The 21,225-nt window shown below is 38.5% G+C and overlaps 2 protein-coding genes across 3 annotated transcripts; one reads left to right on the top strand and one right to left on the bottom strand.

Moving 5' to 3' along the window:
- Positions 1–423: 423 nt before the first annotated feature.
- Positions 424–21,182, top strand: rassf4a (Ras association domain family member 4a). Of its 2 annotated transcripts, none has more exons than XM_051417395.1 (11): positions 424–549; positions 7,078–7,146; positions 7,298–7,373; positions 15,511–15,617; positions 16,363–16,442; positions 17,677–17,846; positions 18,250–18,351; positions 18,439–18,490; positions 18,577–18,698; positions 19,606–19,703; positions 20,679–21,182. In XM_051417395.1, the coding sequence occupies exons 2-11, from the start codon at positions 7,094–7,096 to the stop codon at positions 20,746–20,748; spliced, it is 930 nt and encodes a 309-aa protein (XP_051273355.1). In that variant the 5' UTR covers positions 424–549; positions 7,078–7,093; the 3' UTR covers positions 20,749–21,182. The 2 variants fall into 2 exon arrangements, with proteins under 2 accessions (XP_051273355.1, XP_051273345.1); XM_051417385.1 differs by having other exon boundaries at positions 15,511–15,656.
- On the bottom strand, positions 4,568–6,327 carry LOC127373325 (C-X-C motif chemokine 9). The gene is made up of 4 exons (XM_051417720.1): positions 6,188–6,327; positions 5,872–6,001; positions 5,701–5,784; positions 4,568–5,156 (listed from the first exon to the last, which is right to left on the bottom strand). Exons 1-4 carry the CDS (start codon positions 6,252–6,254, stop codon positions 5,024–5,026), a joined length of 414 nt encoding a protein of 137 aa, XP_051273680.1. The 5' UTR covers positions 6,255–6,327; the 3' UTR covers positions 4,568–5,023.
- Positions 21,183–21,225: the final 43 nt, after the last annotated feature.

Here is a 21,225-nt window from a genome sequence, read left to right as displayed (position 1 = left end):
AAAAGGCAATATTCATAAAATTCAAGCATGATACAGAATATAAGTAAACACTAAAATATAACTTAAATCAGCACTTAGCTAAGAATAGACAATCAAATCCTTCACTGATTTTTCCATAACTGAACAGAAACTGACACAATAACTGTATCTAGCAGTGCACATTTCCAGGATTCAAAATATCCAGCACATTATAGGTCAAACTAACAAAATCAATAAAAAACAAAATTAACACAACATCTGAGCTGATATTCTTTGAGCAATGAAGATCAGACTGTAAGACTCTGCTCTGACTGATGAGACTAAATCAAAGCACCCAGAGGCACCTTGATGAAGAGGTATGAAACCCTGACTTTGTTGAGCCCGCCCACGCTCAACGCTCATTGGCCAAGCGTATCAGTGCGGCCTTCTATTGGATCACACCGTTGTCAGTTTTATCTCCCGGCTCTGAATACCGCACAGCCGGGGAGGCATGAAGACCGATAAGGAACGGTAAACGGGATAAATCGCTGGTGGATATACGGAAGAAGACGGAGGACGCGCTCTGCTATGGTAAGACCCAAACTGACCAGATTTACTGCAGGATGTTTTTTTACACGGAAATATTAAGAGGTAAGGTCGATGCAATCGAAAACCCTGAAAAAAACCATCTGGTAACGAGAGATGTTCTGAAGTTGGATGCAGGTTACTAACGGTGTACATAGAGTTTCTTGCATTGAGGGAATATCAACGCAGTGATGGGAATACATGGTCCTTCAGCAAGTGATCTGCTGATAAATGTCTCTCTCCAGTTTCCCGTTTGTCTCTAAATTTAGACGTTTGTGGAAAAAATTGGGTTTCGCCAAATTTGGCGTCGTGCGCGTCATTTGGAGCTCTCCTGGACCTTTTTACGCGTGGGAATGGATTGTCTTCGGGCGCAGCTGCCAGAGTAGGTGCGATAATTGGATACGAATCTCGCGATGATAAAACCAATTAGTAGACCTGCAATGAAGGTTCTTTGTCCACCGAGGGAGCCTAAACTCGGAGGTAATGCGCAATTTAGTCACAGGAGAGAGAAGAGACAGATTATGTAAATTCACCTAAATCTGAGCACCACCCAGTAGAGTGACCCCTATCTTCTTTGCACAGCTCTAAGCCTTTGGTCTGTCTCCTGTGCAGCCATGTGCAGAGGCTGAATAATTCATAATAATGGTGACAGACAGGAATCCTTTAAGTTATGGAATATTTATACGCCCATTATTATGTATGAATATGTATGAGAGATAGACTGACCATCCCATTATGCACCTACTTTGTCAGCAGTTTCCTTGGATGAAAGTGGAGGTGGGCAGAGGTCATTAAAGGGAGGGAGGAGGGCTGATAGGTACTCAGTATTACTCAGTAATAAAAGGAGCAATCCAAAGACTCTTATCTTCTTCTTTCATGCCCAGTGTTCATAGTTTAGCTGAATTTGCACCTATTTTCCCAGAGATCACTTCCCAGTCAGACAGTGGTGTCGTCAGTAATGGGCAGCCCGTTTCCTGGTTTTTGTGGTGACTATCACTGCTCATGCAAGCATTTTTTTCTTCTATTTTTACCTTAGTAACTTCTGTTTTAGCCACAGAACATGCAAAAAATATCATTTCCAGTGTACCAGAGATTATTAGTGGGAAAGAGCTACTTCATTTGATTCTTAAGAATAACTATTGAGGAGTTTCATGAAGTAGGTTAAATTAATTATGAATTGGTTATCAAAATGGAGTGTATCAAAGAGGAACTGCACATTAAATAAGTTCCACATTAGTATTTAAATTGATTAATGTCCCTTCTTTATCATGTGACCAAATGATACACTGCAATTACATGGATCATCTCAGAAAGTTCTGAGAGTCACAGCCAATAAATCAGCCACTAAGGCTTTGGAGTAAAGGCTCCATCTGTCCACATTCCTGCAGGTGGTGTCAGAGATCATAAAACAAGTTAAAGTAAAACAGCTTTTCTTCTGTCACTGAGCCAGACAATGCTGCTACACTTAACAAAGCAGATGTACATCATACTTTAGACACTAGATGGCAGCACAACCCAGTGTTCAAATCTAAACTTTACCTATCAATTTGTAGCAAACATTTCCCTTTCTACTCTTATGATCAGCTGACTCTTAAAGTAGGCTTTAATAAATGCTCAAAAAAACAAAAAGTTGTCAGACCAAAGCTTAAAATGTAAATATAAATCCAAGTTACCTTATTAAACTTTTATTAAACAGTAACAAACACACCACAATCACAAGGTACAAACAATGAACAAAGCACCATTACACCGTGATAAGAGGCTATACTGCTATAAAACTTGGTAATCAATAATTGGCAGATTTATGACTAAAACTGTACCTTTGATTATGTGGTTACACTTGCATACCGTATGCATATGTGTGTAGTGAGATACAGAAAAGGTCAAGCAAGTCGGTAGTTTGTGTGAAAGTGTTAATAGGTTAATCTCTCGTTGCTGGTAGCTAATATTAAGATTTTGGATATTTTGTTGATGAAAGCAACTTTAGTCAGACTTAAATGGGACTTTAACAGTGGTGGAAGAAGTATTCAGATCCTTTACTTAAACTCTCCACTTTTTCTTCTTGTTCTTACTGTTGGATGTTTGACCTTCACTGTGCAGATGTTTATATATGTGTATGTGTGTGTTTATGTTGACACCAAAAGGATGTTTTCACATTGATCTGATGAAAGTGGGAAGTTTCTCTGGTCACTGTGATATCACACATAGTCTGGAAGTCAGTCCTGGTCCAATGTGCAACACTGAAGCCACCAGAGCACAAACACTGAGAATGGACTGTGGTCAAGCAGGAGACATCTTGTGTCCAGCAGGAGAACTTAAGAAATTAACACAATTTGCATATTCATATAGATTGTGGAATGTTTAATGCGGTAGAAGGAGTAGATGTCTTTTTAAGGATTTTAATGTGGAAATATTTGTACACATGTCGTAATACATTTCTGAAGTAGCAATACCACTGTAGGAATATACTCAATTACAAGTCCTGCATACAGAACTAACAGTACAGAGGTATTTTAGTATTTGTATAACTGTTGTTTAATTATTGTTACTGTTGCATTAAGCTACATTTTAATGTTGCATTTTGGTTGAGAGGAAGCAGTTTATTATAGACTAGTAGGTATAACTATAAGTTAGAAACTATAGTTATCACATAAATGCAATGCTGTGAAAATTAGTAGAAAATAAGTGCTACAAGACAGTTACTGTATCCTCTCAACCAGTATCCTTTTTAACCCTATCGGCAGTGAATAATATTTGACTATAAAAGCCAAACAACTGCCTTCTTTGTATTCATTAACACTGTAATGGCAATTTTTAAGAACCTATACAACCCTTTGATCTGGTCATTGTAAAACCATACGCAACTGTTAAAGCGGATATTATAAGCATATAACCTTTAGCCCTGTTTCTAACTACACTCTATGTCCAAGTAAACAGCGGGATGATGAGACTTCACTAAGAAGCCAAGGACATGATCATCTCACCTCACTATCTGTCTCTTTACTGTCCCAGAACTTATGAATGTGTAACTGTGTGCTCCAACAGGGATAAAACCACACTGCTTCTGCCAATCGGGGCTCTTCGGACTTTCACATACGAGAGTGTGTGACGGTTGCGTTGAGACCACTCATGGATGAGTTGAATAAAACCTTACAGAAAGACAAGATCATACTTTGCATTTATTAAACAAATTGCCACCACAACATTCATTAATTTAAAAAACAGCTTACATTCTTGGTCTGGCCTGTGACAAAGGCGACTTTGTTGAGCAGTTTACTTTCACTTTCCATATTACCACCAAGTGGTGTCAGGCATAGAGTGATAACAACAAGACCACATACCAGAATAGAGAGCCCATACCAATGTCAATAGGTGTTTTAGGTGAAATTCAAAACAGGTTAGCACATGCCTTGGTTATTCACTTCCATTACCATAATTGATGTGAGTGCACAGCTAAAGTATTAAGTGTGTGTGTGTGTGTGTGTGTGTGTGTGTGTGTGTGTGTGTGTGTGTGTCTGTTTCTTTGGGCTCTATCCTGTCACATGGTTTACAAGAAATCTCAGAGCTGGTATGGCAAGCTACCATAAAACATTCACTTTCAACAGTTCACACCCATATCACCTGGACATCTAAGTTGCGTAACACCAGTAATAGCCCAGTAAAGGTATAAAACCGCAACCTGAGATATGCACTATTTACAGTATTGTGTTTTCCAAAACCCCTCCAGCAAATTCTCTTACATCAAGTGGTCACTTCTGTGGATTTGTGCGATGTAAAGAGATATTTATACACATTATGAAACAGTTCAGTTGACTCCTGTTATAGCTTTGAGATATTTGTGCAGATGTTTTTAGTGAGACATGTTTGCTTTGTGCCTACCGCTGACTCACATCCTGTAGTTTATTAACTAAAGCTGAAGCTGTGGGTTTAGTGACCTCTCACATCCTGGAAGAAATCACTGTTCCCATCATTCAGTTCTTAAGAAAATCAGGAGTTTTAACAATAAAAAGCACACAAGGCCACGTTATTGTTTTGATATATTTATTTTAAAAAACATGTCTAAAATCTCTATATTTATATAAAAATAAATAACCGATTACAAAGTCTCTTTAGTTAGCTTTTCCAACTGTATACACAGAACCACACATAAACAATGCATTGACCATTTAACAGTGTTAGCTGTTAACATTTCTGAAAAGCCTCCAGGGCTTAGTTTTCAGCATTCTCAGTCATTTGAACCGAAACAATAAAGCCCCCTGCTGCTGGCCTAGAAAGAGAGGTGGATTTACAGCCCAGACAACAATTTAGGGGAGCTTGATGTCCGAGCTGTGTGACATTTATAGAAAGAAAAGTGGTAGGGAGCTGGTGAGGGATGGAGGGGGGGCGGGGGGTTTAATGGCCTCTGGTGGCCAGTGTGGCAAGAAGCAGCACATTCAGACTTCTCTCCATGTAGCTTTGTATAATTTGTCTGGGTGGTTGATTATTGGGAGTTAGAGGATGAGGTATTTCCCCGGCTCCTCAGTAGTTTAGACCGCTGGCGCTGCTGACCTCCTCTCTTATTCTTCCTTCTCCTCCTCAGGCAAACATTCACATCACGACCCAACTTTTGAGCTCTAGAAAACACACAGAAGTACAGAACTTTAGTCTTGGGGGCAGGGCTGTAAATTGATACTCTTGGAGTAAAAATCAGACAACCTGTACAGCTAAGTTGGTCAAATATTTGGATATAATGTTTGTAGTGGCATGAATAGCTTTTACCGAAGAATATAAACTAAGCAATGAAATTAGTTGATTACTACTTTGTTAGAGGCTCTAACATATATTTTTTTCTGTCTCACAAGTTGCAAAACGTGCAGAGGAAAGTTGAACAAACTGCTCAACTATGTGCTTTGTCAGGGCAAGAACTGGCTTGGCAACAAATAAGATACTGTTGGCAATATGAAGACGGGTGGAACCCCTCTGTAGCCAGTTAGGACACTCGGCTTAAATATTCTGCAATCTTCCATGTAATAAGAATAGTGAATCATTTTTTTTTTTTTTACCTAAATTGAAGGATTACATGATATTCTGGGGGTTGGCAAAGCTATAGTATCTCTTAAGCTGACAAAACCCTTACAGAGGCAAGTCTTTTTAAGTTTCACTGATCAATGCTCTCACCTGTTCCAGCAGCGGATCAGCTGTTTTCCCAGCGGTGCCTCTGGATTCAGACATAATTTCACGCCTGTATTCCTTAGTGTCACACTGAAAAACACATGTAAGGCCACACATTTACTCACAGTCATCTGGCTGTGTGTGTGTTTGAGTGTTTCTGTAGGATCTGGTACTCACATTACTGCGACTGTGTCACAGTTGGGGTTTTTTGGGTGGACGGTGAGATCTTTCAGGTGCCCCCTCACACCCTGTTTCGTACTTGGACACGCACATCTTCCCGGTACAAACGTGCTGTGTGACTCTCTCACTGCACAGACACAGACACAGTAACAGGATTACAGGCTGATTCAATACAGCGCAACATGAGCAGAGATTAAATTACCGCAAATCCACATGCTCAGACAGCTTTGTCTAAGTAAAACACTTTTACTGTATCCAGATTTTTTGAAAGAAAAACACACATACAAGCATAGATGAATCGGTAGATTCTTACCTGTGATCAATACACAGCAGATGCTCAGAAAGGCGAGCTGACAGACGGACTGAAGATAAAGCGCCATACTAGAGACAAGCTGAGCGTTAAGACTGAGCCCCTGAGCCACATGTTGCCGTTTTATACTCCTGCTCCTCCCCCCTCCAACTCTGGGCTTTCCAAACCAGGAAATTCCCCATGGCACTTTCCTTTCTGAAAATATCTGGACATAGGAATCAGGATGCAGGGATCAGGGACACCATTTCTCTGACTCTGTCAAAAAAAGACTTGACACCCTGAAGGACATAGTGATTAATTGGTTTATATGTTTTTTTCACTGTGCATTGAATTACTTGCACAAAAATTGCATTCTTCAGAAACTGTGCCACAGAGATGACTGAGGGGTGCTTATATTCATTATTATGATGCTAATTGTTTGTATTTGCCACACTATCTGGAGGTATCCTTTGATGACACAGAAGACACAGATGTGTTTTCCGGGCTTTGTTCAGCATTCTCCACTACATGATGCTTCTATCAGTCCGTTGGCGCTGTGTCAACAACAGCATGTGATTTCTCCTAATTCCCTGTCCCTGTTTTTTCCTTCAACAGCATTTGATAAAAAAAAAAAACCTTCCAATCCATAAATTGTCAACAACGAAACATTACAACACATTAAACTAATGTGCATAGTTTATATTTATCAATCATTGTTTTTGTTATATATTTCTATGTGGTTGTCCATCACATTTAAAGCACATGGTCAAAGGAGTTTTCTCTCTGGGGATAATTAAGGTCATTTAAAGTTTATTTCTCTAAAAGGGACAATGCACATTAATTAACACAAGGACTTAAGTCCATTATGTGAATGTGTGATTTATATGTGTGTCTCTCATGTGTTTCTGCCGCAGCTGGGCTCCAGTCAGAATGAGTGAGTGTCAGATCTACGTGAAGCTCAGTGAAGAGAAACTTATACCGAAGTAAGTCCTTTTAGTTCACTCACTGCACAGTAATTATACACAATTAAACAAATCACCATGGTGACTATTACATGTATTAGATTTCATCATTGCTTGCATTTTGTGAGCGCTATTAGTGCTAATCTACCATTTGTGGTGTTTTTATATTCAGGTCTGACATCTTGTCCCTGCTGAGGACCTACAACTGTTACCATGAAGGGAAAAACTTTCAGCTGAGAACTCGTGAGGTAAGAAAAGGCGAAGCCGCCATATAACCTGATAAAACGGTGCTGGCGGAAATAAGAGAGTTATTGACAATCGCTCGGCGGCATGTGTGGGCGTGCAGGACAGACACTGCACTGTAAAACGGGTCACACATATTGCCTATCAAAACTGGAACCAGTTAAACCAGCAATCTGATTCTAAGGCAGATAAGGAGGACTAAAAAAACATCTTGAGACCAAGTAAGTTTCCTATGTGGCTGCAGTTCTGTGCACAGACCTGCGATTCCTGGCTAGTTTTCCAACATGCCAAACAGCTTCCAACCCACAAAAAGCCCCCTTTTACCTCAAAATGCAAATGGAAATGGAAGAGGGAGGGCTTTCTGATTTTAGTCATATACACTAACCACTTAGAGAAGTATTTCAGTACAGTAAACATTTTGCTGTTGTGGTGTGTCTGTAAAGCTGCTTGCAGGAGTTTGGTTATTTGTTTGATAATCATTCTATGGGTTTTTTGGTCAGGGAGTTCCCCTTTGTGTACACCAGCAGGTTTTTGAGAGCAAGATGGGGGGAAGAGAAAGAGCGTGTGTGTGTGTGTGTGTGTGTGTGTGTGTGTGTGTGTAGGAGCGCAGGAGTGTAGGTCAGGGTGGTCATGATCTGCTCCTCTTGTCTGTCCCCTCAGCCAGATCCACAACATCATCTCACTCTGGGAAAATCCCCCACAGTCACAGACATAAGATGGGTACATACACATGTTTAATAGAGGGACCAATGATAAGACAGTATTGACATAATATTAACCAAACAAAAACGATACAATAGCTTAAACCTCTCTTGATTGTTTACTGAATATTGATATTTGATGAGAAGGCATGATGCTTATTATCATCCCACATTATAGAGAATGACTCAACACATTACATTACACCACTGTAACTTGTCATTGACCATCTGATGCTTTGATGTGGGATTTTAACAGTGCGTCATGTTTTTGCTGAAAGTCAGAAACGTCCAACAAAACATGTTGGTTCTCTAATAGCTAAATAGATTCAGCCCAGAGAATAACCTAAATATATATATTTCTCAAGTGTGATAGCTGGAAAAAGAGACTGATTCTACACTATATGTTGCTTTCTGTGTTATTACTTATTGCTCTCCACGGCTCCAGTTTGGTTCCACAGAAATGTAGAAAACTGACGATAAGGCGATAAGGGCCACAACAGGACAATGACTCACTTTAAAGTGAAATTGACTCATTCATATAAACTTAATATTAGCCTATCTCTTTCGGTTTGCATTCACAGTTAACGCTTTTTTTGTCAAGAAAGATATATTTGCTTTATCTGTAATCAAATATTAGCAGCCTTTCAGCCGAATGACACAAAGTCCACACAGATTACATTTACACAAACTGTTCAGCGTAGTTGTAACGAAAATATTGTTCAACAAAAATGTAATTGGTGAGCAGACATTAGCATAAATTAGCCACTTACAGACACAGGAACTACTGATGGGAACAATGGGCCAGGGCACCTCACTCAAGCCTAATCCCTCCTGTGCCAAATGTGGTGATAATGGGAAATCTATTTCTGTGTGCACTGTGCAGACAGCATAGCTGGCTCAGTCTACTGTGACTGAAATGCTGTATTTGCTGGCAGATTTTTTTTTACGGCTGTTGCAAAGCTATAGCATCACAATCTGATCTGAAATTTGATCCTGACGAGTAAAGATTATTTTCCAGACAAGTTTATCTCTGCTCAGTTTTACCAGGACAAAAGTACTCTACTTTTCTAGTTTTTTAGTCTACAAGGATTACTGGCATTGAACAGCATCAACTATGTGTCATGAATACATTTTCCTTAAACATTGAAACAGCAGCTGAACAAACAATCGCTCCCCCAAGTTAATTGAGTTGCTGTTCTAGAGCTTTCAGTCTTTTAAACTTTTAAATCAACATGGATGGAGTGTCCTCGAAGTGATTAGAAATGGTGGGCAGCATCATCTGCTGAAGAAAATTATGTGACAAATGATTGAGCCCTGTTCACACTGACACACAATCAGGGCAAAGATGAAAATTCCTTTATTCTTTTGCTCTAATAATTTATGCTTGACATGATCTAGTGACATCGTTAGAGCTGTTAGAGTGACGCCAAGGTTACTCAAGAGTGACTCACTGGATATTTTGTGGAGACACAAAGCATTACTCAGCAGTAACATTCTTTGGTTGGAACTAGACTTAATGTTCGTTAAAAGCAATGACTGTGTGAGCGGGTTCAGATTAAAACCAGCCGTAGGCATTTCATAATGTCCAAACAGAGCTTCACTGTGGTCTTATATACCCAAGATTCCTGAATATTTGTTTTTATTGGTCGATGATCAGGATTCTGTGGAAAGAGGCAGTTGGAGAGAACGAGTACGAGAACTTATAGGTGTTGTTATAAGAACCCATGGTGACATGTGTGTCACAAACACTTTAAATGTCCTTTAATCTTCCATATACAGCTTTATGCTTGACCTTAACTCATTAAGTCCCTAAGTGACATCTACAAAACATCCTGGTGTGGTGGCCATATGACAATCATGTGACTGTGACAGGAAAGTGTCCAAAATGTGGGTGTGACTGAATTGACAGAAATGACTTAAATTAATTAAGGAAATGGCTAAATTCAAAAAGCTTGTTTTTTGTTACTAACGTAAGTTTAAACCCATTGAACAATTCTAATGCTTCAATAGTATGTCCTGTATTGCATTTAATCTGTTCTGTCCATATTTCCTGAACAAAATAATATAAAACAAGTTACGAAAATGTTGCTGTGACGTATACGTCACATCGGGCTTTTAACCGTAAAGTTGTCATGGAAAATCTGATGTGATGTCTGTGTCACAATAACAAAAAGGTAATAAGCCCCTCAATTAATTTCACTGTTTCAATTATTTAGAATTAATATATGCCCTGTTGTTCAATTTAAAGTATATTTGAAGAAATATAAACAAAAAATTGATGTCAAATTTAAGTTTTTATTTACCAAAAACGCCCATTGTGGCTTATATGTCACAAAACAAATATTTGACATTTAAAAAGAAAAAACATCAGAAATGTGTTCTATGAGTTCCACTTGGTCTGTGGAATATCCCCAATAATTTTCCTTCAAGAAAAATGGGTTAAATTTACATGATCACACTCAGCAGGTGTAGTCAGGTGTGTTTGTCATGATGTGGGCGGACATGTCAGGTGGTTTGACTTCGAGGTTCAGTGCCATCCACATCTCTGAGGAGAAAACAAGCTTTAACACGTGTGCTTAGTAACAGTTCAACTGTATTAGCCGATGATGCTGGAGGCATTTTCTCTTTTGACTGCTCAGACTGCAAAGAAACAGCCTTGCTGGAGGCGGTATTGATTCAGTCTTGCTCAAGAGCACTTCAGCATGAAGGATTGGTGCCTAATAATCCCTGCTGCCAAATAATCTGTGTGAATAATAATGTGATATAGTCAAAAGAGTTCAGTCCGAGCCGGGCTCAGTAAAACAAAGGAGAGGCTCAGTTTATTCGACTGTACTTGTCCACTGAAATAACCTGTCAATCTATGTGCATGCAGCTCTCTCTACTGGTTGTATGAGGTACTTTTTAGTTTAAAAGGGTCATCACTGTAGCATCATTGACTACCACTAGATGACAGTGGAGTGCTGTGCTTTTTTTAGATTTGAGACTCAATGCAAAACAAATCCTTCTGTGGTTTGTTCTTCAACAGAGGTAGAAGAAGTAGTCAGATCCTATCCATATTCCATGTAAAGGTCCTGCATATACATGATCTTGCATAACTAAAAATAGGAAAGTTTTATCAGAAAAATTTACTACTGTGAATTAACTATGCATTGAAATCACTCTCAAATCTCATGTGAGAGTTATATTATCAGTGATTATATAATTGTATTATTAAAACTGATGCTTTATGTTGATAGCATTTTATTGTAGCAGGTCAAAGGAGGCCATTTTAACTAGTGTATATACTGTTGGGGGGGGTTGATCTGTAATATAATGACAGTGGTGGAATAAGTACTCAGATCTTTTAAGTGCTATACTGTAATATAGCAATACTGTTAGAGAGTCATACATAAGTACAGATTTTATTTTTCTTCTCCCGTTATCAAAGTATTAGCATCAAAATATACTTAAAGTACCAAAAGTAAAAGTACTCATAATAATAATATATAAATGCCAATTTTAGTTACTCTGTATACTGCTGGGTAGTTATAGTTATCAATAATAATATGTCGTAATTTATTTGTTTATAATTTTTTGTGTTATCAATCTGTAACTAAAGATATTAAATAAATGTAGTGGAGTAAAAAGTACAATATTACCCCTCTGAATTGTATGTAAATGTTCTACAGTACTTGAGTAAATGTACTTAGTTACTTTCCACCACTGGCTAATAATATGGTTTGTAAAACATGGTCTGAAAATTAACCAGTCAAATATATGTGGTGGAGTAAAAAGTAAAATGGTTCCTTGGAAGTTTATAGTAACTGCAGCACAGTGGATCAGTTGTTAACCTCACAGCCTGAAGGTCCTGGGTTTGATTCCCTACTGGGGAGTTTGTTTGCGTACCATCAAAACATGTATGTTAGAATAATTCTTCAGTCAGTGCCTTTGACTTTTAGTTGGTCCTCAGGCGTCGTACAGTGGCTGCCCACCCACCCTAATACGTAGGATGAGTTAAATGCAGAGTACAAATTCCACTATACATCGTACTGTGTATTATTCTATGTGACAATAAAGTTTATTCTATTCCATAAAAGTACCTCAAAATTGTACTTGTAGTATTTGAGGAACTGTACTCAGTTACATTCTGACCTCTCACAATCTGTGGCAGCAGCATTTCAACAATATAATGATTAGTTTTATTATCTGTCAATCTATTTTCATTTGATTTATAATTTAGTCTCTAAAATGTCAGAAAAAATAAACTATATTTCACAGTTTCCACAACCTGAGGTGATGTTTTGTTTTTCAAAACCCAAAAAGATTCAGTTTACTGTAGAAAACAGAAAAAGCTAATTCTTACATTTGAAAACAAAAGCTGGAACCAGAGAATATATTTGCTGATAAATGACTTGAATGATTTCACAATTCAAATTGCTGCAAATAATAATAATAATCACTAATCATTTCAGCTCTAATTTCGATTAGAGATGTAAAGACCTTCAGCTCTTCTGTCTGTGTTTAAAAACAGCAAAGGATAAACATTTTCATGATTATTTAAATATTTTATTAGAAACTATATATTTTACATCTTTACAAAATATTAAACAACGTAAACAAGTAGACTTGATTCCTCGGTGCATTGAAATAAATAGATCTTCTATTTTCCATAAGTCCCATCGTTTCAAGCCAAATAGAGCAGTTTCTTCCAACCTAGTATGATTTTGAGATAATCCACCAAAGTGACTTCAGGATTCCCACAACAACAATGTCTCTCTTCAAGTTCTTATCTGCCCAAACAGCCAGTCTACGGGGTCTATGCCCCTGCAGTCTTTTTCTCTGCTCATCTTAAGAGAAAAATCCTCTGTGCTGTTTAGACTCAGGCTGTAAAGTCTGGAAGTCCTTAGTGTTCTGGGCGTCCCGCGAGGAAGTGAGGCTGAGACGGATAGCTTCATCTGAGCCTTTGAGAAATGCCGGAGCCTGGGGGACCTCTGGAGTCTGAAGGGGCCACAGCTCGGGGCCTCAACAGGGCAGGCAAGGGCTTGGATACTGGTCATGTAGTCCTCTTGAGACTGGGAGCTCTGGGCGGATGAGGGATGGACAGGCAAATCCTCAAGCGTCTCAGTAATGGTGGGTAAGAGAGGCGGGGAGAGCAACAGTCTCCTGCGTTTCATGCTGTAGCGGGAGAGGAAAAATAAAATTGTTAGTGATTGAAGATGGTGATTTTAATTATCTGTGTTTAATTCTGGCCTGTCACTGTGCTGCAAAAAAATCTGCCACACTGGTTTTGCATCTGCATTTTGCCTGCTATCTTTCAGCCTTTTGCTTTTCGGTTGTTTTAATACAATAGATTAAATGATAACTACCGTCTTTCCTTATTCAATAGTATGAATAACAAGTAAGACACAAGTTAAAACTTTAATCAAAATTTCTGTGTCTGTAAACTACATAATGTTTCCCTTAAAATTCAGTTATTTAAAATAAACTTGCTAAATTGTACGGAATCTATAAAAAATATTTAAAAAATTTGATAGTGAAGAACAAAACGTAGAAGAAGCACTCTCACCTTTGATGCTTGATCTGTAGGTTCCACATGCAGAGTGAAACAGTGAGTGATGTCTAGTCCGTTCAGTTGAGTATGACGGGACTGGAGCACGTATCCAGGCTTTATAGAGGCAGACTGAACCAAAGCGATTAACCACCCCTTCCAAAAATAGCTCTGCTGACCTTACTCACATCTCCGTGAATTTTGTGTGTGTGTGTGTGTGTGTGTGTGTGTGTGTGTGTGCGTGTGTGTGTATGTGTGTGTGTGAGAGAGAGAGGGTGTGTTCATGCCTGTTCAGGAAGCTCAGGAGTGGCGGGTTAGCGAGGTTCAGTGGTGCAGCTGCTCTGAATGTTTATATTCCAGAAACAATGAAGCCCTGGGAGCAATCTGCCTCACCTCCAAACTTCCAAACCTTTTCCTGACTTTTCAGTATTAAAATGATTGTTATCATCTAAAAATGGTACTAAAACTGACCGTGTTAACCTCCAGTATTCTTATCGTTTCAGCAATTTGCACATATCTCACTGGCAAGCTTCCTTTTGACCCAGCTGCTTTACAATTATGATCTAACAATTTAAAGTCAAATATATGTCAACAAGAAGATATGCATGCAGATTAAACCATTAACAGTCGGAAAAATGAAAGGCATACATTTAGAGGCCAAGACAGCATGATGACACTATTTGTGTCAGACCAAACTATCATGTGGCTCTGGATCCTCACGTCAACTGCTTTAATGGGGTGAGGGTCCTCAGTGGTCACATGCTCTGAGACGACAGGAAAACAAATATGTTTTTCTCTTCTGTTTGTCCCTTCAGACAAATTGTTCACAAATAATTCACCACTAATCTGTCTAGAGCTGAGTGAGTACAAATCTTTGTATTTATTAACTAAGTTCCATGCTGAAACCTTTCAATGAAGGCCTGGTGCAAGCTCAGGCATTCAATCATATAGTGTATTTATACACTTATATATACTATACATTTATCTTAATACAGTATGTTGTCTACTAAAGGGCCAACTTAAAATGATTGTGATTTACATGATTTCCAAGTAGATCTAATTCTACTTGAAAATCATGAAACCACTAAAACTAAAAGTCAATGCATAAACTCTTTCCCTGACGTATATTTCCATGTATTCATGGAATTATACATTAAATTGCTTAACCAAAAATGCTACAGGGTAACCACAAACTTTCAACTGGCAGTGTATCAGCTGATCAGACAGTTGTTCTCCTTCTGACTCTCCCTAATTCGTTGACAAATTGATTAATAGACTTTTCCATCAGCACTATCTGGGTTAAAAGATCTCCATTGTGGTCTGGTCTATCAAATTGGATAGAGTGATGATATAACAAGCTATTTCAGATCAAAGAATCTGACAAGAGTATCTGCTCTGTGATTACAACAGTCACAGTTGTGGTTTAATATTTGCTTTTAATACCAGTTCAGTTGTAACATGCACAAAAACATGCTGTTGGATATGAGGCTTCACTATTCAGTCTAACATGCTTGAGGCCTTTCATTTTATTTTTTTTCCTAAACAGGGTGACACAGTTGTACTCAGAACACGTACAACATGGTGGCCATCTTCTTCTAAATTTAAAGTTTCAGTTTTGTGAATTCAAAACGCCCCCACCCCCCCACTTGTGTGTACGTGACCCAAAGCGTTATTGCTGCCTTCTCAGACGTGACTTCACCCTTGTACTGTGTAAGGGAAAAAAAGGGTGGGTCAAACATAACTGGGTTTCTCCAAGATGAGAGGGTTCACCCTGTGAATGCTGCGAGCGTCTGTTCCTGCACGTACACCTGATATTGAGCCGCTGTGGCGGGCGGCCAGCAGGATATCCCTTCTGACCACGAGTGCTTAGAATTAATGTTTTATGTGTGTGTTTGTGGATGTGTGTGTGTGTAGGAGGATGGAGCGCTCATCCTCGAGGGGTTGCTGAACATCTACTGGGGTCTACGCCGACCAATCAGACTTCAGATGCACGACGACAATGAAAGATTTCGTCTCAACAGGTGCGACAACCTGATCCCGACTGACACAGATGCCTTCATGTGCGGAACAACAGTAACCTCAACCAGTATCCCCACCCTGTATTATTAAGTGTCAGACCTGTGTCGGTTATGATGTTTCTGTACTCAAGATTTCAACTTTTCAAAGTTTTTTTGGTAATACTTTAACATTAAGAAAAGATAAAATAAAATAAGGGATAAGATTTTATTGAGCACAAGAATGAGTCTAGAGAGGTAGTGAATGAAATATAATTAACATTCATTAATTCCAACTGCTCATTTTTTGTCATGTATAATAAAGTTCATATATTTGGGGGTTTCTCTTAATCACATAAAAACGATCATTTGAATACATAATTTTCTGACATTTATTGCCAAAATGACTAATATATTGATCAAGAACATTATTGCAATGTCAGATTATAATGAAAATAATTTTAAATAGTGTACTGGAAGTAAAGTGCTTGAGGAAAATGAGTCGAAAGGATAAAGAGGAGGACATTTTAAGTTATACTCCTCTCTTGCGTCTTACATGAAATAGAAGTGGGGCATTATGAGTCCAAAGGCGAGTATTTTTAGGAAATATAGTATGTCAGATAATTAAAATATCTTAAAAGAGACACTCTCATATCAGTCCGCCATGAGACAGTTAACTAAATGGGAATGCTAAAGTATTGTAAACAATAAACAGTGTTAGGAATGTTAACATAAACACATTTTCCTTCTTCCTTCTTCTTTCTTTCTACAGAAACGACAGATCTACTGTGGGAAAGCAGTTATCCGCAGAGTCTAACAATAATTCACTGGGCAGAGAAACTGAACTAGCTGGTGAGTAACATGCATGTGCAGCCACTTTCTCACATACACAAACACCTGCTGGATTAATGGAGATTACACACACACGTGCTAAAACAGATTAGAGCTGCACAAGTACCCCCTCCAGCATCTCAAGTGGAGAGGTTGGCTCACGCGGTCAGCACAGATTACCATGAGATGCCATCCAGATCAATCACCAGCATTATAAATACACCATGGCGTAGACTGCTTAGCCTGGGCCTGACATTGTCCTTTTGAAGCAGTTTTGTCACATGCTGACATCTCATGGGAGTTGTTCTCAGCCACAGATTAACAATTAAAGAAACGTGTTTGTATTTTCTCCCCCTGCTAGCACTGGTTTGTGTTTCACTATCAAGTTTTGTCACATGGTGTTAATGCTGTCTGAGAGGATTTTTTAAATTCTGATGGACACACTGATCCCTCACAACTAAACTGAAATGGTTATGTGTTTGTATGTAACTGACAAACTCTAGATCTTAATTTGAGAGCAAAAGAGTAAGAGTATATTTATTGATGAGTGTGTATTACAGTAAGGTTACTTTTGATTTGTCTAACATTGGTGTCTGGGTTAAAAAATAACATACATACATACTTTGAGAGAGAGTTTAAAAGGAAATCTTGTAACCTTATACTTTTACTCTACTATATTTTTCGACAGCTATATTTACTTTTCACCTCAAGATTATACATTACAAACATAATCAGATCATAAAATTCAATGCATTGGTTGAGAAGCATCGGACTAAACTACCTAACTTAAAGTCCACCTCCATTAATAACAATCTAATAATGTCATATATAATAATATATCTATTACAGGCAACATTTTACAGCAGAATGTGTACTTTAACTTTTGATACCTACAGCACACTGTATTTTAAGATTGTTGTATAGACTTTTACTTAAAGCAGCAACAAAGAACCTTTATTTTTTGTTGATTCTGAACAGTGTTTCCACTGCCTCATTTCACTGATTTCAAGGGGAATTAAGAGACATTAAGAATAACTAGATAAAAATTGCTATATAAATCTTCTCACTGATGGTCTTGTTTGTTTACGTAGGTCATATAGAGACATCAGCAAGTATGACTGTTTCATAACTAGTTAATAAACATTGTAAAGGATCTGAATACTTCTTCTACCACTTCTGCTGACGTATATAAAACGGGTACCGTCTGATGAATGCAGTAACAGAGGTGTGTTTTCTGTTCACGTGCATCCACAAGGTGGTGACGTGGATGGTCAAGAGGAAGAGGATTCTCCTCAGCTGCTGAGGACCAGGAGTGATGCTTCCTTCATGCAGGTTCAGAGGAGGTCAAAGACACACACTGCCAGAGACCTGCAGCGCTTGCGTACACACAGGTTCTCAATCAACGGACACTTCTACAACCACAAGGTACAATAAACAGAACACACATACAAGCATGAACATTAATGTATCCCGTTGTTGACACATGTCCAGGGGCAGGGGGAGGCAGCAGTTTCCTGAGCGGGTGTGCCTGTACTTGTGCTGAGTTTCCCAACAGCCTGCTGTGAGCTGATTTCACTAATGTGCCACAGAGTACAAGGTTACAATGAGTCCCTTCATCAGTTTCTCCTGAATACAGTATGTGAGTGTGTTGTTGTTGAACAGATTCCAGCTGCTGGGATTTCCTTTCTGTTTTAGTTTTCCTGTTCAAAATGTCCAAGGTGTTCAAGTCCAGGAATCCCTTCTCAGATCTAGGAGTGTTGATGGGTCCCCAGTACTGTGTGTTCTCTCTGTTATAGATTTATGCATGTTTGTTTCTCTTCGCCTCTAGACATCTGTATTCACTCCAGCCTATGGTTCGGTCACTAATGTACGAGTAAACAGCTCCATGACCACTGGACAAGTCCTCAACCTGCTGCTACACAAGTTCAGGGTAAGCAGTAAAACACGGTTTACACACCTCGGGTGGTATATCAGGAAAACCATAAATAAATAATAATCTGTATTTGTGTCTTTTAAGGTGGAGAATAAATGTGAAGAGTTCGTCCTTTATATGGTGCACGAGTCTGGTGGTAAGTTGTAACTTTTAATTGCGGGTTTGTCAATAGAAATGTTGTGTTTTTGTGTTCAGTTGTTTTGTTTGTCTATGACCTTGTAGAGAGGACTCGACTGAGGGATGGTGAATACCCGCTGGTGGCTAGAGTGCTTTATGGACCCTGTGAGAAAGTCTCCAAGATCCTCATCACGGAGGCCGACCTGGGAGAGGAAGTCACATATGATGTGAGTCTGGGCCTCCTGCCACCACTCTCTCCATTCTCTCATCTCGTTCACGATACGTGAACCCTTTTTCATTTTTTTGTCGTCCTCAACATAGACACACAATGATACAATGGACCCGTTATAGACAGTTGAGTTAAATTTAGCTAGATGAGGAAAGATATCCTGTGTCAGGACTGATGTAACAATGGGATAAGATGGCCGACTGTATGTTGTGACTGTACTGAGTAATATAAATAAAACTGGATTGTTGCTGGAGAACTTTTCTAGATTGTCTATGATTTCATACATACATAAGTTGAAAGGTCAGCTCATAAAAAATCTAATATAAAAATCAGACTTTGGTCTAGTGGCTGTTTTTTATTTGTCCAGGTTTTGAAATATCCACTTATTATTTCTGCCTCGACTCCAACACAATGGAGGTGAATGGAATTTTATTTGTGTTGCTCGGAGCATTAAAAGATTACATAGGAAATATTCAATATTAATGTTTCCTTTGAGGAATAGACTCCGGGTTACTCTGGAAGAACCACAGCCAAAATTAGACCGTTTTTATTAGAACTACTTCACACTGAATATAGTCCTTGTTCATAGTAATTTCTGTGGAAAAATAGTAAAGCTGTTTCTAGAACCAGTTTTTCCAATTTGTTTGTTTTTTATGTGAAATATGTGTTTTTTGTTTGTTTGTTTGGTTCTTTTTTGTTGTAATTGTGGTGAACTGACGCCGAAGATAGTGGTAAACCTATTCCACTGTGTTTTATCCTTTATTATCTTGTTTTGAAGTTATTTTTATGACTTTTATTGTCTTATTGGTTTTTTTTGGATTCCTGTGTAGCTACAATATTGGTCATATCATCATTGGCTTGTGTGGCTTGCTCGTGCTGATATGCTTGAATTTTTTTCTTCCCAGGTTGCCCAATACATAAAGTTTGAGATTCCTGTTTTAGACAGCTTTGTAGAGAAACTTAAAGAGGAAGAGGAACGTGAGATAAACAAACTAACCAAAAAGTAAGTCAAGAGTCTTTCTACTCAGCAAACTGAGTTACAAAACAAGTTTCACAAAGCCTCCTTTAACGACACTGATCTATTTCATTATGTGAAACCAATATCTGCGTCTCCTGCCGGAATAACAGAGTCAAAACAAGGCCTTCAATGAGGACTGTGTTTGTGTAAAACATCAACACTCACTGTTTGCATAATTGTGTAATCATCAACTCATATGACCCTGTAATCCTGACTGTGTGTTTTTATGTGTGTACGGCATGTGGGCTCAAATAAATGCTTCTTTTTACTACACATGCAGGGATATTTTACAACACACACTCATTATAATTCATAAGCTTGTTGATTTTTTACTATAAACCATAAATAAATTGATCTTGCTTACAATTATTGCCTTTGTTAGCTTACTCCTCTCTGCCATTGACCCCCACTGCTATCCAAAAACTATTAAAAACATCAGTGAGCCTCACTGCTGCACTGGGTGATATGTTGCTTCATCACAATGAAAACACTCACTAGTTTATTTGGTGCTTGGGGCTGAGAGCCACAGACGGGGTCAGGAAGGAGACCAACGAAGTAACACATTGTTGGATGGGGTCTTTCAAATAACACCAGCCTTATCCTTTAGAGCAAGGGTCTCAAACTCAAATTGGCTTGGGGCCACTGCTGGTATTGTCATCTCATAGGAGGATATTTCCTTTACTAATATCATACTTAACAAAATAATGCAAACAGCAGTTTCTGTACAGTTTTAAATCATCATTTTGTATAATCTTTGTTGTTCACAGTAAATGGCGGCAGTTTGAGACTCCTGCTTTAGAGTAATAGATGCAACTGATGTTGGGAAAAGTAGTAATAGTTGTGCTTTTATAGGTCACATATTAATGTAAACAAATGTATTGAAATGTGCCTATTTGAGGGCCTTGTGTGTGCGTGTAAGAGTGTGTCAGAGCCTTTAATCATGTGTTTTCTCCTCTGCAGGTACAGTGCTCTGAAGTCTATGATTCAACATCAGCTCGACAGCAAAGCTCACACCAGTGACAGAGAATGAGTGTTTCTGAATGCATGTGTGCACCGAAGTAACCTGGGTGTGTGTGTAGGGGGGTGTATGAGTGTGTGTGTGTGTGTGTGTGTGTGTGAGGGGAAGGGGTGGGTACAACACTAAAGAGTTGATTTACGATGGGAACATTTCCAGATGCTGTAGTGAATGTAGAAGTAGAGCTATAAGGGTAAAAGTAAAGGCTGCAATAGGACCATATCATACACCAATGTGCTTCTACTTTTAGAATTACATATCTCAACAGTTTGTATGATCTGTTTTGTTATTTCTATGGAGTGTATCACTATTTTGATATCTCTGCTATTAATATATTCACATTTTGTATTACAGTTTTTACTGCAAATATGGATATTTATACAAGCTGTTTTTAGCAATGTTTTCTCTGACCTTTTTTATGTAATAAATCAGTTTTTGTGTGGCCTTTATACTTGCTGTTGGATCTCTGCTGACACCAAACATAATACCCAG

This window comes from Dicentrarchus labrax, unplaced genomic scaffold, assembly GCF_905237075.1.
Source record: "Dicentrarchus labrax unplaced genomic scaffold, dlabrax2021, whole genome shotgun sequence".
Classification (NCBI taxonomy): Eukaryota; Metazoa; Chordata; class Actinopteri; family Moronidae; genus Dicentrarchus; species Dicentrarchus labrax.
Note: the sequence above shows the minus strand (reverse complement) of the source record. Positions and strands in the feature narration are given on the sequence as shown.

Bases quoted from the DNA above. Each gene is read 5' to 3' on its own strand.
- rassf4a (XM_051417385.1), top strand. From the start codon at position 7,094: ATGAGTGAGTGTCAGATCTACGTGAAGCTCAGTGAAGAGAAACTTATA. The intron at 7,374-15,510 runs GTAAGAAAAGGC...GTGTGTGTGTAG, and splicing joins TTCAGCTGAGAACTCGTGAG to GAGGATGGAGCGCTCATCCT. The intron at 16,443-17,676 runs GTGAGTAACATG...TGCATCCACAAG, and splicing joins CAGAGAAACTGAACTAGCTG to GTGGTGACGTGGATGGTCAA.
- LOC127373325 (XM_051417720.1), bottom strand. From the start codon at position 6,254: ATGGCGCTTTATCTTCAGTCCGTCTGTCAGCTCGCCTTTCTGAGCATC. The intron at 6,002-6,187 runs GTAAGAATCTAC...GTGTCTGTGCAG, and splicing joins CTGCTGTGTATTGATCACAG to TGAGAGAGTCACACAGCACG. The intron at 5,785-5,871 runs GTGAGTACCAGA...TGTGTTTTTCAG, and splicing joins TGTGACACAGTCGCAGTAAT to TGTGACACTAAGGAATACAG.